We start from the raw sequence: 15,876 nt of genomic DNA on the forward strand, positions 1-15,876 counted from the left end.
GCCACCTGGAGGCATCTGGACAAGGACCTTTTTTGGCAGCAGTTCCCTTTGGATTTAAAGCTTAAACATGGGCACCCGTGTTTGACAGTCTGAGCCTTGGCATTTTATAACTTTGGCCTTTGGGTAATGCCATTTTAATTAGGTGAGCCAGGCTCACAGGCCCACCTGGGTATCAAGGGTTTGGCTGGGGGGCCTGGGGTGTTCCTTTTGGTCTGGGAATAGGACATTGTCTGCATGGCCTGCAACACCAGATTTGCAGGGGTTGGGTGGGGGTCTGGGCGTTCGCCTCTAGCCAGAAGTTGGAAGATGACTGTATGAGGCAGAGGAATACTGGAAATATTCAACCCCCTTTCCACTAGACTCTGTGAGCCATCTCCTTCATGCTCCCCCTTCAGAAGGGACCTTTATCAGTTGAGGGGCAATTATTTACTGCTGGAGACAGGAGCCAAAACCTGCCCCTGAGCCTTGCATCCTCAGTCCACACCTATATGGGCTGGCTCATCCCACAGGGCAAACTGCAGAAATGAGTGTGAGCCCACAGGCAGAACTAGCAGGACAACAGAAATCCTGTGCATTTTGGGACCAGTGGTGGGACTTCCTCAAAAGGTCTGAGACAGGGACTGGCTCTGTGTTGGGGCCATGCAAAGCCTGGTGTTCATGCCCTGCATAAGCATCAGTCTACTTTGTACCATCCCTTTGGACCTGTTTTGTTGGCATTCATAGTTTTCAGAGATATTAGGGTCAGAAGGGACCTCAGTAGATCAAGTCCAACCCCCTGCCCTGGGCAGGAAAGAGCGCTGGGGTCAGATGACCCCAGCCAGGTGCTTGTCCAGTCTCCTCTTGAAGACCCCCAGGGCAGGGGAGACCACCACCTCTCTTGGGAGCCCATTCCAGATTCTGGCAGCCCTCACCATGAAGAAGTTCTTCCTAATGTCTAGTCTAAATCTGCTCTCTGTTTGTGGCTGTTGTTTCTAGTTACTCCAAGGGGCGCCTTGGTGAACAGAGCATCTCCTATTCCTTGCTGCCCTCAACCCCCCCTGACAAATTTGTAGACAGCCACCAAATTCCCTCTCAGCTTTCTCTTACGGAGACTGAAGAGATCCAGGTCCCTCAACCTCTCCCCATAGGACCTTTCCTGTAGGCCCCCAACCATACAAGGGGCCCTCCTCTGGACCCTCACAAAGTTATCCATATCCCTCTTAAAGCACAGCACCCAAAACTGGATGCAGTAGTCCAGCTGCAGCCTTACCGGTGCCACATAGAAGAGAAGTATTATCTCCCTAGACCTTGGCATGATGCACCTGTTAATGCACGATCGCACTCAGTTAGCTCTATTGATCGTTTCATCACGCTGTCAACCCATGTGAATCTTTGAGTCAACTATGACTCCGAGATCCCTTGCTGCTGCTGTGCTGCTTAGAAAGGCATCCCCCAATCTGCATGTGTGTTGGTGATTCTTTCTCCCCAGGTGCAGCACTCTGTACTTATTAAATCCTTGTTAAACTGCATCCTATTTTGTTCTGCCCACTTTCCCAGCTTGTCCAAATCTGCCTGAATCCACTCCCTGCCCTCCAGTGTGTCTGCTTTGCCCCATAATTTGCTGTCATCCATGAATTTGGATGGTGTGCTCTTCACATCCTCATCCAAGTCACTGTTGAAGATGTTGAACAGCACTGACCCGAGGACCGAGCCCTGGGGGACCCCACTGCCCACATCCTTCCAGGTCGATACCAACCCATCCACCACCACTCTCTGGGTGCATCCTATTAGCCAATTTGCCTCCCACCTGACTGTGTAATCATCTAATCATTCACATGCGGGGACACTCCTCCCGAACCCTCCCTCCTTCTGTAGGGGTCTCCCTCCTCTCTGTGTCTATCTCCACAGTGGTCCATACTGCCATCTCCCTCCTCTGCCCTTCCCCGCTTCCTCGGAGCGGCCCAGGTGGCAGAGCCGTGCACGGCAGAGCTCCGGTGCATAACGGACAAACCCAGCTGTAACGACCCTGTCCCTCTGCTTCGTACAAGCCATGGGGCAACTCTGTGACAATGGCCACGGGGGCTGCAATGTCCCCACCCCCTGTTCAGCGCTGCTAATCCCAGGAATCACTGCTGTCAGGGGCAATCAGGCACGGAGCCAAAGACAGTCAGGGCTGCCTTTTGCAAGCCCAAGCTGAGGCCGCGGTGGAGGTTAAGCCAGGTCCAGGGGACATGGCTGACGCATCCTTTTCTCCCTTGTGCTGTTTCAGGACAACAAAGCAATGCACTGACTTGGCAAAAGCGGGCAGGTCCCACATCCCCTTGCCTGAATGGTTTGTAGGGTCCTGGGGGCACGGAGCTCCCAGTGGTTGCCATAGGCAGATCCTCGAATGCCGAAGGCTGCAAGCAGTGGAGGAACAGGAGGTAAAATCTTGATCATACCCTGTTCATTCTCCCTTTCAGCAGCCACCCTCTGCCCCTATGTAACACAGGAGACTGGGCAAGATGGACCCATGGTCTGACCCAGTAAATGGCATTCTTATGTCATGTGTTTGGGCGGGGGGGCGGGGGGGGGTTTCCTCACTGCTTGGCTTTCTGACTGCAACTATTCCTGAGGCCAGCACATCTGCTCTGGGCTATCACCATACAGATGACCTTGCTCCTACCCCTTCATGCAGAAGGAATCACAGCACCCTGCTAAATAAAGATAAGGGCATCGCAGAGGAACACACATCTCTTTCTCCACTGAATGCCCAATGCAGCTCCCTTTGCCCTGGAGAAGCCCCTGTGTTGGCAAAGGACTCCCCCACAATCCAGGGCACTGTGGGTCAGGCAGTTTTGCTTCTACGAAGGCAGCAGCTGGACTCTGAGATGCCAGGAATAGGGCTTTGCCCCTGGGATGGTGCCAGCTTTAAGCTGCAGCGAAGGCTGGGTCTCATTTGAGTTTCATGTCTTTTGTTCCCTCCACCAGGCTTGTCCCTCGCTTGGACAGGCCAGGCAGATGGGGCCAGGCCCATCACAACTAAGGGATGCTGTTCCCCGAGGCACCGATTGACTTCTGTTCCCCTCAGGTCACCTGTGGGATGATTCGGCTTCTGGTTCAACAACTAGGCCCTTCTGAGTCGCCAGCTGATGCAGGAGCACACACTGTACTTGGCACAGCTCCCCTTCCAGGCCAGCGTGCCAGGGCTCCAGCCAAGAGTTGGCTCATTAGTGATGGGAACAACTTAGCAGAGATAACACTCCAGAGCAGCACGGCGCAGCTGCCGGCACTGTGAGCCATGACGGACTGGGCAGCGCGCCAGCCTCCAGAGAGGCTGCAGAGGTGCTGGCACAGGGGAGACCACGGACAAAGAGGGGAAATTGCTGCCAGCTCCTCAGCGGTGGCACTCAGCAATGCAGGCAGCACAGGGACAATTGTCTGCGGGTCTTCTTGTAGACTGGCGTTAGCCCCACGGCTGCCAGGGAAGCACAGGACACTTTCCACGAGCAGGCTCAGAAGCTCTAAGGACCCGAGGTCAGTAACCGAAACGTCACAAGCAGGCAGCGAATGCCCCACTCAAGCCCGCCACTGATGGACATCCTGCCCAAGGGAGAAGAGGCCTCCCAGAGACGCTACCGCCTGTCAGTTATTTTATCTCAGACTGAAACTCAACTGAAGAAGGACATGTCTATCTGAATGAAAACCTTTATAAGAGCTTGCAGAAATGCCTGCTCCTGGCAGACTCCTGGGAATGAGGGCCAATGTTGGAAAGCTGCTTTTGTGGCAGGAGGCCTATTTGATGAGAATTAGGACTGAGTTGTGGGCTTTCCTGCTGGGCAGGGGTGGAAGCTGGGGTGGCCCAGAATTACACCTGGGTAAGCGGAGTCGGGTAATTATTTTGTTTTAATGTTGTGGTGATTGGCTCTGCAGCCTGAGCTGCCCAGTCACAAGGAAGCAGAGCAGAGTTTTCAGAGTCTCTTAAAGTTTCATAACTTAAAGTACAAACTACCCATCTCGGTTTTTCCTAGTTCAGATTGCCTGAACAGCTGTCCAGCTGTTTGATCAATTCTTTCCTTGCTACTACATTTCCCAAACTTAGAAAATTACAACCATTTTGGGTGGTTTACTTGGTAAAGACAGACCTAAACCAGATTCTCAGCCTTCCCTAAACTGGGCTGGGATGCATTGGGAACTCCTCACTCCAGCCTGCAACGGTTCTGGTAGATGGCTGGGTCCAAAAAAAGAAAAGACCTATTTCAGATGGGACAAAAGTCTCTGGAGAACATGTCCTTAGGGATTGTCTCCCATCCAAGGTCAAAACAACAATGACATACAGGAGTAACTAAGTCAGATGGATCTCCCATGAGGAGAACTGGAAAATGTGTGGAGGCAAGAATACCCACAACATAAGCTGCAATTACAGTGTGTCAGTGGCAATCATGGCAGATAGCATTTCCTTTCTAACCCTCTATTTTCCTTTGTTTATTGTGTTAAAAGCTAACAAAGTGGTTTGGGCTGAACTATCTCCCACTTAGTTACAAAGCAGAAGTGGATTGCTTGGGAGAATCACACAAAAATTCCAGTTATCCAGCTCCGCAGCCCTTGTCCAGCAACATCAAGCCAACATGTATCTGCTTAACTTAGGACCTAGGGGCTGCAATGGGATTCATGCACGGGCTTAGCCTTGGAGCCTGGATGGAGGGATAAGGGATTTCCAGCTGTTTGTTTCGTTCTCCCATAGTTAAAAAAAAAACTTTTCTTCTAAAGTTTGAGACTTGGCACCAAGGCAACCCTGAGGAGGGAACCCAGTTGCTGACTAACGAAGCTGGTTTTAGAAACAATCATGTTAAGAGTGCATTGAAAATGCCAGTTTCCTCACTAAGCAAGCTACTTGCCTTCACACTTTTTCCTCTGTACTGAAGAGTAATACACTAGCTGGGGCAGGCACACCATTTCACCGCAAGGCAGCGGGTTATTCTAGCTAACTTTCCACATGATGGAAGAGCAGGAAGGGGTGGAGGGAACTGAACACCTCCCTGGTAATCCTTGGGGCCACCTTGGATGAGTAAGGACCAGTGAGATGCCCGGGTAAGCAGCGTTGAGTCCCCACTGGCCGGTGTGTCTGACCATTAGCATGCACCACTGGCTCTCAACATTGTTATACTCCAGGCACTCCTCGTTAGACTCAAGTGCCCTCTCCGAAAATCCCAGTTTTTAGCTTTCGGCTACAGACAAACAACAGAAGAAATCTTCTGTTCCAAAGACCTCAGAAAGCCCACAGCAGGGCAGAGTCATTTTGTCACTCTGGAGTCCTATTTGAAAACTCTGGGTTTATCTTGTGACTCATGCGTAGGTGTTTGCACACCAAGCAGTGCTAATATTGTGCAGATTCCCATGGCACCCTTTAAAGGATCTCATGCTGGGTCACCCTGGCTGAGAATCACTGGCAGACACCAATCAGGCTGCATGGAAATGGGGGCGGCTCTGTGCACACCAGTAACCGTACTTGCAATTTGGATATCGCTTTCTTCCCCTCAAAAAATTGCCACTAGCAGCCCTATATTTATTCAAAGGTAATTTCAAGGCAAATTTCTCTCTTTCTGGCATCTCAGAGTCCCTTACATTGGCAACATGCTGGTCACAATGACAACAATGGCATTTGACAGATGATACCTTAGCGGACAACCCCGGGCATCCTAAAACAACTCTTTTCCTCCACTACCACAGACAATCTCACTCAAAGCAGCAGCTCCACAACCTCGCCACTCCCTGCTCCTTTCCACCGCTCCAAAACACACGGGAAAGATCTCAGGACTGTTCAGAGACGAGCCTGGTGCACCACAATGATGGTCTGACCCACCACCCACGGGTGTCCCTGGAAAGGCTCCTACTGGGGACCAATTCAAACCTTCAGCACAGACAGCTGAAGCACCTAAACAGTCATGAATAAAACCACACATGATCTCAGGATCAAAGCCATTCCACCGCAGAGCTGCATTAGGAGCGACTAGATGCCACTCTGTGTAAAAAATGAGATTGGATTAAGAGAAAAGACTTGTCTGAAGAAGCTGTGGAGGGTCTGCACTGTAATTGGTTCCACATGCTTTGATCATACCTCAGGGCAAATCTGTTTTTGGATGTGGTGATAAATAGATTAAATGTGTTTTTGAAAAACAGTATCCCCTAGTGACTCTAATTGTCTGATCCTAGATGTTCAGGAACTTGGCAATCCCAACGAACCATGCAGAAATGTCCTTTTAAGAACAGCAGCTGTTGCAAAGAGGATAATACTATGCAGAGAAAGCCAACAGGGAGCTTCAACGCCATGGGATTGTTGCTGAGGCAAGCAAGCAGGCCAGTTTAGGACAAATGTTTGCGATGGGCTAGAGAGGGGCTATGCTCAGCCTTTCCGTATGTGTACCACTGGCATCACAGAAACATTTACTGACCTTGTGATAAACAGCAATGCTAATGGCAAGGCATCTGCGTTGCCAGTGTATAAACTGTGCCAGTCTACTCTGCCTTTCTTACCTCTTAAGGAGAAATTCTATCAAAGGGAGGTATTTAATAACTTTATATGGAAATAGGGGGGTGATTAAATTAGTGGAATCTTCCAAATAACAGACACTGGTAGACAGTCAGATCCAAAACTAGAAGTCAAATACTTCAGATGGACAGAAGTCTCTGGAGAACATGTCAAGAAGTTTCTACCACGGCAGGCAGTATGTCCCACTGATGACTAGGAGTGACGAAGTCAGATGGATCTTCCATGAGGAGTGCTGGAAAAGTTACAGGAGCAATTGCAGGAGGTTGTTTATAAAGTAACAAGAACATAACTTGTATGGATCCCCCTTCCTTCCAAAAGAAAGGCTGAAATCATCTCATAAAGTGACACAGGAGAAATGCCATGGGTGAACAAAAAGCTCTATTATAATTTGGTAAATCTAAAGGTTTAATGACTTCAGATTAGGTTAATTAAACAACTTGGGAAAGCTCAGCTTAATTCAGGCAAAAACCACTGCTAGAGGCAATGTCTTGGAGCAGAGGAGACAACAATCTACACCTGTGCTCTTGCAGAACATGAAGTTGGTCTTTAGACTGGAATAAATTGTCACTGACTCGCTGGGATGCTTGTCTGAGGAACCAGGCAGAAACCTGGAAGGACCCAGATAAGTGATTCATTTGGTAGCTTCAAAGGGGATGTCTATATCTCTTCTTGAGTGAGACCAGGCAAGCTACTCGGAGATAAGTCATGCCCACTTGTGTCTGCTCCCTGAACCCAGGCTCACAAAACTGCAGAACTGGTGTCTTGGGGCAGCGCCAAGCATATACCCTGGCAGCATATTCAGACTCTCCCAAGTCACAGAGCCCAAGCACAGTGCAGAGGGATGCTCTCAGGGATGAGCCAAGCCATCTAATCAGCATATTTGTGAGCTTCAGCATGCAGGGAGCATGCTGGCTTAATCCTCGGTGGTGTACCTGGTGCTGCTCAGGAGGTGATGCGGATATTCCTTAAGAAACCAGATCATGGAATAGCCTGATCACAAAAGTGAAATGGCATTTTCTTAACATCCAGCACTGAACCAGAATTCAGCATCCAGTGTTAACCACTTCTAGGATTTTCCTAGCTTAGGGTCTGAGCCATCTTCAGTCTTCCAATGCTTCTTCTAGAAAGGAATCAGGTTATAATAGCCAGGGGTACCTTTCATCCACTCCTGAAATGTCTCCAGCCAACACCCCCAGGTTTCCTAATGCCTTTATTCAATGCAATTCAAGCGGAGTCATTACATGATATCGTACAGTAACAGGCCTGTAGCATATGATGTGACTGTCAATGATACAGGAAGTAATAAACTTCAGGACAATTATTACAACATTAAAAACCAGGAAGAAGCCATTTGTGCTTTTACCAACCTTGCTTCTTGCTTCCTTCCAGAAATGTGTTTGTTTAACACACACAGAGGCGACAACCTGCCAGTTTCTGCAGCACACACAGAAATGTTAATGGCAAAAGCCAACCAAAGCATCTTGAGTCTGTTGGTTGACACTTCAAAATATAATGGCGTTGTGCAGAAACCACCTGTCAGACAACACAAAACTGTCGATCAAAACTGTCCCTTCTGGCTTCAATATCTATGGCTGGGATTTTCAGAAGAGCCAAAGTAAGTTAAACGCCCAACTTCCACTGAAAGTCAATGGGAGACAGAAATTCCCGTAGGGCCCAATGAAAATGGAGAGCATCCATGAAGATGCATCTTCTGTCATGTTCTGATCATGCTGATTTCTTCTGGTACGGCACTCAGACTAAGACAGTTACTTGCAGCAATCACTGGGTAATGCTGTTCAGCAGTGAGACCGTATACCCAGGCTCTCATCAAGAAGCAGCAGCAGAGAAGAAAGAGTCTGGGGCCAAGCTGGAAGCATGTACATTCATATTCTCCAAGTTTTTTCTTTACCTGAGGTTTGAACCTGACTTCCTGAGAACAGCTCTGACTAGCACATGCAACTGCATCACCAAGGAGAAAACAGCCCCTGAAAGGGACATGGATCATCTGTCGATAAAACAACGCAGGTGCCTTCAACTCGAGGAAATTTTGAAAAGATGATGTCAACAGACAAAGGGACCCATCTAAGAATGGTCTCACTACTATATTAATGGAGCTAGGCGATGCCAAGGCACGCCTTGCTATAGTAAGAGACGCTGATCCTTGAACAATGTTCCACCGAAACAGCTTTACTTCTGTTATAAACTCAGCCTAGTTTTGGCCATTTTAGTTGATGTGTATAACTGGTCCGCTGCAGGGTGACAGTAGACCACAGGCCTAATCTGAAACTCACTGAAGTCAACAGCAACCTTGGGGCCCAATCCTGTGACATTAATGGGAGCCCAGAATGCTCAGCACCAGGCAGCAGAGTGTGCTCGTCTGTCAAACTCAAAGCAGCTTATTTGCAGAGGCAGTAGCAGCTTTGGAAACACAGGGACTTTACAGATACAATTGCTGGGCAACTGGCCATTGGCTTCATGGACACGTTCTATCTGAACAAGGGAGAGGCGTCCAGCTTCTGACTGGGTGGCTTCCAAACCATCCGGTGGGGAAACATTTTGTTTTTACTGAATCACTTGTTACGTCTAGAAACCAAACCATCATTTGGCCCAGTTTTAAAAAAACAAGCACAAGCACAGCACAGCAGGGTGAGGAGAGAGGAGCCCCAGGGAGCCTGCAGAGTGCTGGAAGCCAGGACACAAGCAGCCCCGGGTAGCAAGAGGGAAAAGCATACTTGGGGCCAGTCACCTCTGGTCTGATCTGGAAGCGAGACCCCAGCACACTATGCATCAGCAGAGGTGACCACATACAACCCGGGAGGAACAAAACAAAATGCAGTATTGGTTTTGCAGATGCTTAGTCAAGCAGAGTTCTCAATGACGGGGATTTTAACATCCTGGGGTCTGAGCTACGAGGATCCATTGTCAAAACAACAGCACCTGAAGTCCTCTATTAACCATTTGCCTTGAGTTTTTGATGTTCTCAGAGGAGAGGGTAGCAACTCCAGAGGCTTTGGGGAAAGTGCATGTGAGTGTAACCTTATTCATTAAATAGAAAGCTTGAAAACCCTGTTCTGTGTGTTTGCCATGAACTGAAATAGGGGCCACAGGAAGGAATGGGAGTAAAATAGATTTACTGGGGGAAGAGATCATATGATATATTTTAAATATATCACATCAGTCCGAAAAGTGTTAAACATAACAAAAGATGACAACCTCTTATGTAATTTCACTAGGCTTTTCTCAAGGTAGAAGTCAATATTTTGATCACCTTTAGGTTGGGGTTGCAAAGAGGATATTGCAAGTAGTACCCCATCCCACTCAAATCATCTGAAGGGTCAAGAGAAAAGCAATGACCCTAACTTTAATACCTTGGAAGCAACTCTGAACAGGTACATGCAACAGCACAGGAGAAAAATAAAGTGACATTTCCTTAGGTTTTGGCTAACACTAAACATGCCTATTTTATTCCCACTTTCCTCCTGGGAAATCAGTTCAATGACTCATTTTTCAGAAATGACTCCACCGCTAACTATGACGCTATGTCCATGTTATCCCATGTAACCATGACATCACTTCCTCTCTCAGATTTAACCTCTTTCCCATGTATTTCATCATTACCTTTGGTGCAGTGGCACTAGCAATTTTCTTCTTCCTTGCATTTAAAAAAAACCAATCTTTTAAAAGAAGGATATTGCAATATTCTTCTCTCTCTTCTTTTATTACAAATCTGCAAAGTAGTGAGAAACACAGAAAAAGAGTTGCCTTCAATATCTGCAATGCTGGAGGTAGATAGCAAGGTTTCAGAGGTATAAAGTTTAAAAGAATGAGACATTCTTGTGCTTTGAAATAATACATAGCTTTGTGATGAAAAAAACAGTTTCACAGAAAGTGTGGGTTTATAAAGAAAGTGAAATGAGGTAAGAAAGGCAGCAAGAACTTCATTCAGAGGAGGCTTTTCCTTCATCCTCCGGCATGTCCTAGTGACAGAAAGCCGTAAACCGCCATGTTGCCAGCTTATATGTGTCACTCTCTCACTTCCTCTTTTAAGGTTCATGACCCAAGTTGTCAGACGGTTACACAAATAAGAGGGACAATGGAGGACACGTGCAGGTTTCTTGCAAAGACTCTTGGACCCATGAGCCTTGGCACCCAGCGATGGAGGCAGCAGTCCAGAATGTCCTGAAATGGGAAACATTGCCAATAGGTAAGACTCATTCATCTTCTGTCTCCCAGAATTCAACAGAGCTCCCTGAACAATGTTGGCATCTGATCATCAGGGGATGCTGAAAAAAATCATACAATTTGCCAAAATTTAATAAACGTGGGGGCCTTTTTAAGTACTCAACTGTTTTTTGAGCCTTTATTCTTCACAACTTGGCACTTTTCTCTACCAAAAATTAAGCTAAAATTGACTTTTTTACAATGAAAATTGAGAGTCAAGTGTAATCACCTGACTCCAAGGGATTAGGCTTTAAGAAAACCACCAAATGTCACAAGGCTCATGACTGATCCATCAGACGTCAGCCACGAGCTCCAGCACAGCATAATCCCAGCCAAAAGAACTGCTGGGCACCCAGAAATGTCAACCCAGAGGCAGTGAGCTTTTGGGGAAAATCAGCATTAGCACAATGATCTGTAGGAAGGGAAGGGAAAAGCCAACGGCTCCTCTCCAAAGCAGTAAAGATGGGCACAATTGCAGAGTTTCTCTCTGTGTCTTCAAACTCGGCTCTCTTTTCTACCACCCCTGAAAGTCCCCTTCATGCACCTGGACTGCTGGGAGTCCCTGCAAGCTGCTGGGATGGTGTCATTCCTCCCTTTGAATGTCCCACTGGCTTCCCCTTGCTTTCCCCATGTAGCTTAGCCTCTCAGCCTCCAGGGCTCTGCATCCTTTGCTTTCCCCCCTCAGCTCTTCCCATGACTCCTGTCCCACCTCGCAGCCTGTGGAGCTGGGTTGGACTTGCCCTGAGACAAGCTGGAGCCTGCAGAGAGCACCTGTCAGGACAGGCAGACAAAACCCTCCAAGGCCAGAATCCCTCTTAGCACTTCACTCCCTTGGGCTGGGCTGGGCTGGCTCGGAGATGGGGCCAACAATCGCCCCTAACTGTCGAGGCTGCTTACCTAGCTCCCTGCAGCCCATCCCCTTCACATCGGCTCCGGCTGCCCACAGCATCCCCCTGGCACTCCACGCAGACTCGCCGCTCCCTCAGCAGACGGCTGCTCCAGAAGTGCAGCCGGCAGGCAGCTCCCACCTGCTTCAGGCGAAAATAGACACAGTAGCTGGAGAGAGAGGGAGACGTAATGGATTAGGTGGGACATGCCAACACCCCTGTGAAGGGGGTTTCTGCTTCTGCAGGCCTACATGGAAAAGGAAGACCAGCATGGGGTGGGAAAATGCATTTGTCAAAGGGCACGGTTGATACTCTTGGACCTGTCACTGGCACCCAAGAGATCTACCAGCTTTGCACTTATGGCTCCAATACCCCTCAAGGACCCAAGGGCACAAATTACCAGAGGAAAGATATTCATAGTTTCATAGTAGCTAGAGTCGGAAGGGACCTAGGTAGATCATCTAGTCCGACCCCCTGCCTTAGCAGGAAAGAGCACCGGGGTCAGATGACCCCGGCAAGGTGCTCATCTAACTTCCTTTTAAAAATCCCCAGGCTAGGAGCCTGCACCACTTCCCCTGGAAGCTGGTTCCAGGCCCTAGCCGCCCTGACTGTGAAGTAGCGCCTCCTAATATCTAATCTAAACTTACCCTCCGCCAGTTTGTGACCGTTATTCCTGGTCACTCCTGGCAGCGCACGGGGGAACAGGGACTCCCCCAATACCTGCTGATCCCCCCTGACCAGTTTGTAGCAGGCCACAAGGTCCCCCCTTAGCCTTCTCTTGTGGAGGCTAAACAGGTTCAGGTCCCGTAGCCTATCCTCATAAGGCCTGCCCTGCTGACCCCTGATCATACGAGTGGCCCTCCTCTGAACTCTTTCCATATTGTCCACGTCCCTCTTGAAGTGTGGCGCCCAGAACTGGACACAGTACTCCAGCTGCGGCCTGACCAGTGCCGCATAGAGGGGGAGGATCACCTCCCTGGACCTGCTCGAGATGCATCTGTGGATGCATGATAGGGTACGATTGGCCTTCTTGACTGCCTCCCCACACTGCCGGCCCATGTTCATCGTGGAGTCAATGACGACTCCAAGATCCTTTTCCGTCTCCGTGCTGGCAAGAGGAGAGTTCCCCAACCTGTAAGTGTGGTGCCGGTTCTTCCTCCCCATGTGCAACACCTTGCACTTATCAGTGTTAAACCCCATCCTATTCTCATCCGCCCACCGTTGCAACCTGTCAAGGTCAGCTTGTAGCCTATTGCACCCTTCTAGTGCACCCACATCCCCCCACATCTTAGTGTCATCAGCAAACTTGAACAGGGTGCTTTCTACCCCCTCATCCAAGTCACTGATGAAGATGTTGAACAGTGCGGGCCCGAGGACCGAGCCCTGCGGAACCCCACTGCCCACGTCCTTCCAGGTCGAGAAGAACCCATCCACTACCACCCTCTGGGTGCGGCCCTCCAACCAGTTGGCGACCCATTTGACCGTGTGGGCATCGACACCACAGTCTCCCAGCTTTTTGATGAGGACAGGGTGAGCAAAGCTTTGATGCTGGTAGCAAGACAGTGCCAGTCTTGCCAGTGATGGAGGAGTCTCAGGGGACAGGTTGGTCACCTGAATCCCACTGCCCCTTCCGAACCCCACCACAGATCCCAGCCCAAGCAACCTGTTCCACCCTAGGGGACTCCCGTCCTCTCTCATTAATGGAGGTGGTCTGATCCCTGCTGCAAACCAGGCCTTTCCTGAGCATAAAACAGCAGATGTCCTGGAGGTGAAAGACAGTTCTGTCCTTGAATTGCATCTGCCGTGACCCCCTGCTACAACACACCACTCAGTCACACTGGTGACACCAAACTACCTTGAAGACCTGCCATCTCTCTTCTACTAAGGACAGGGTGATATTGCAGCCAGCCCAGGACAACACAGGTCATGTCTATGCTGCCATGGGCACAAGTAGCTAGCTCAGCCTTGGCGCTCAGTGCAGGTGAGCAGCCAGGGTAGTTACGCATTTTCAGGTGGGCTTCGCAACCTGCCTTGAGCACCCTGCTCCCACCCCGCTAGCAGCGCCCAAGCTAGCTGGCATAAAGCAAGCTTGTATGTGCCAACCCAAGCAGAAATAACAGGAGCAGAGACATTACCTCTTCTCCTCAGGAAAAGGGGGAGCAGGCCCAGAGGAGCTGACTGTCTCCCCCAGGTCCTGTAAATCTGGTCCCTGAAACAGGGAAAAAGCTAATGCAGCATATATCCCCCAGCAGACAGCTTTTGTATGTGACATGGGTCTGCAGAGACGCTGGCTTGGACTATCCACTGCCCCCGTTTACAAGTAACAGTTTCAGCCAAGCTCCCGGCAGGGGAGGACGATGAGGAAAACAACTACGTAGAAATACAACTCTCCCCATGGGGATTCGTTATCCCAGGCCTCTTATTTGGGTCTGGATCAGTTTTGTGGTTTTCCTTTTTGCATGACAATCCCAAGCAGAGCCCTCTGATGCTGAGCAGAGGCTGCCAAAGGCCTGACGCTCTTGGTGCACTGCCCGCCAGCACGCTCAGGAGAGGTGGCCTTGTTGGAGCAGAGGCCAGTGAGCCCGATCCCCCAGCCCAGACAAGGGCCCCAGCCACTATGCAATAGAGTCGCTACCTCCATTCTGGTGAATGTGTCATTGGTTGTGCAAAGTAAGAGCTGCAGCACGAGAGCTGGACAGAAACCTGCCCCCAAATACCCTAGAGTGGAAACCAGGCTTCAAGTCTCTGCTCCAAAGCAGGCAGGGGATGGGTGTGGACAAACATCTCCCATGTCCCAGGCAAATGCCCCAACAGCTGGGTGTAAGAGGCAGCAGCACAATCCTCACCACCAGTCCTGAGACAAAGGGCTGAGCTGGGAAGGGAGCACAATGCCTGAGGAGGGGACATGGGTATGAATTCTGGCTGAGATCGGTGTCTTCCTTCAGCCTGAACATAGGCATCAAACTACCCTTGAGGGACTAGGCCTCAGTCACCCCACTTCTCAGCATTTCTTACTGACTAGCATAGGTGGCTCAGTGCATTGGTTTTTGTGATTCCCATTCTGAGGTGCCCCACTCCCCCCATGCAGAGTATGGGGAGTCCAGGCACATAACTTGGGGCTGTGAATCCCACCAGGCCACAGGGTGGATGAGCGTTGGGCATAGCAATGAATGCTGAGCCCAAGTTTGGGTGAGTCCAGCCCCCATGGCATCTCCACTTTGCCAGGCAGGAGCAATAGAGTCCCTGGGGTGCTGGGAGGATCAGTGAGTTAGTCTGCAGGTCATTTGAGGCTAGATGTCCAAAGATGCAGGGGTGTCAGATGCCTATTCTTAAGCATCCTAAAAACTGAGTATTGTTGTCCCCCAGCTTCATAGCAGGGGACCAGGCTTGATGACTGAGCAGGTCCTCCGCAGTCTGCATTCCTATTCCTGGTCCAAAGGGAGGTGTCTGCACATCTGCTGAAGGGCAAAGTCCATCCTTCAAGCCTCTGTCTCCTCCCTGAGGCTCTGGCACCAAGAGAAGAGCAAAGTCATGGGCCAGGAGCACTGCCAGCCCCTTCTCAGCACACAGCCCACTCTGAATTGTCATGCAAGCCTCTTTTTGCTGAGACGGCCCAGACAGGGGTAAAGCACAGGCTAACACTGGGCTGGCCCTGACAGTACCCGCAGACTTACACCAGAGGGGAGTTTGGCCCATGATCCCAGTAAATGGGAACCATAGTACCTGAGTATAAAGTATCCATAGTGCAGCAAGGGGACAGAAGGAGCTTCTGTTGAGAGGCTCCATGACAAACTGTCTGAGACATGGCCTCGTGGCATCCAAGCCGGGGTCATGCAGCGACACAGTAGAGTCCCTACTGTGCTTAGCAGGGTGCTGTCTGTTTTCATGCATATCAGGATCCCCTGGCACCTTTCTAAGGGCATCTCTGCCCTTATATCCTTGGTGGAAATTCCATACAACAACCTGCCAGGACTGGCCGGGTGGCTGCTGTCTTCCACCCCAACTGGGGCGGCATTTCGGTGGGTGCTGCATCCCCTTTCTGCAGCCATCAGGCTCCCCAACTGCAGTGAAAGCCACACAGGCAGGACTCTGAGGATAATGATCTGGAAATCCCCCATGGCTGCATGTCTTTGGCCATCCTTCCTGCCGGGGAGGATGCTGAGGGTGACTCCGACATTTGGATCCTGTCATGGAAGGAGCCTGGCACTACCACGCCTGCTGGCACCTTGGTGCAGTCCTTCGTTCCCCTGAGAGAGGCTT

General features: G+C 50.0%; 1 protein-coding gene across 3 annotated transcripts in view; it reads right to left on the reverse strand.

Moving 5' to 3' along the window:
* Positions 1-7,593: 7,593 nt before the first annotated feature.
* Positions 7,594-15,876, reverse strand: part of LOC149857705 (somatomedin-B and thrombospondin type-1 domain-containing protein-like) — a 36,479-nt gene continuing 28,196 nt past the window's right edge. For 2 of the 3 annotated variants that reach the window (XM_090062584.1, XM_090062583.1), the window contains exons 4-5: positions 11,627-11,785; positions 7,594-10,687 (exon numbers count right to left, since the gene is read on the reverse strand). In XM_090062584.1, coding sequence (XP_089918710.1) covers positions 10,582-10,687; positions 11,627-11,785 — 265 coding nt within the window. In that variant the 3' untranslated portion in view covers positions 7,594-10,581. Of the gene's footprint in view, positions 10,792-11,626; positions 11,786-15,876 lie in introns of all 3 variants that reach the window. The other variant, XM_090062585.1, reaches the window with a different exon arrangement.

The sequence above is a fragment of the Crocodylus siamensis genome, chromosome 9 (genome assembly GCF_052110815.1).
Source record: "Crocodylus siamensis isolate JL-2025a chromosome 9, ASM5211081v1, whole genome shotgun sequence".
Lineage (NCBI taxonomy): Eukaryota > Metazoa > Chordata > Crocodylia > Crocodylidae > Crocodylus > Crocodylus siamensis.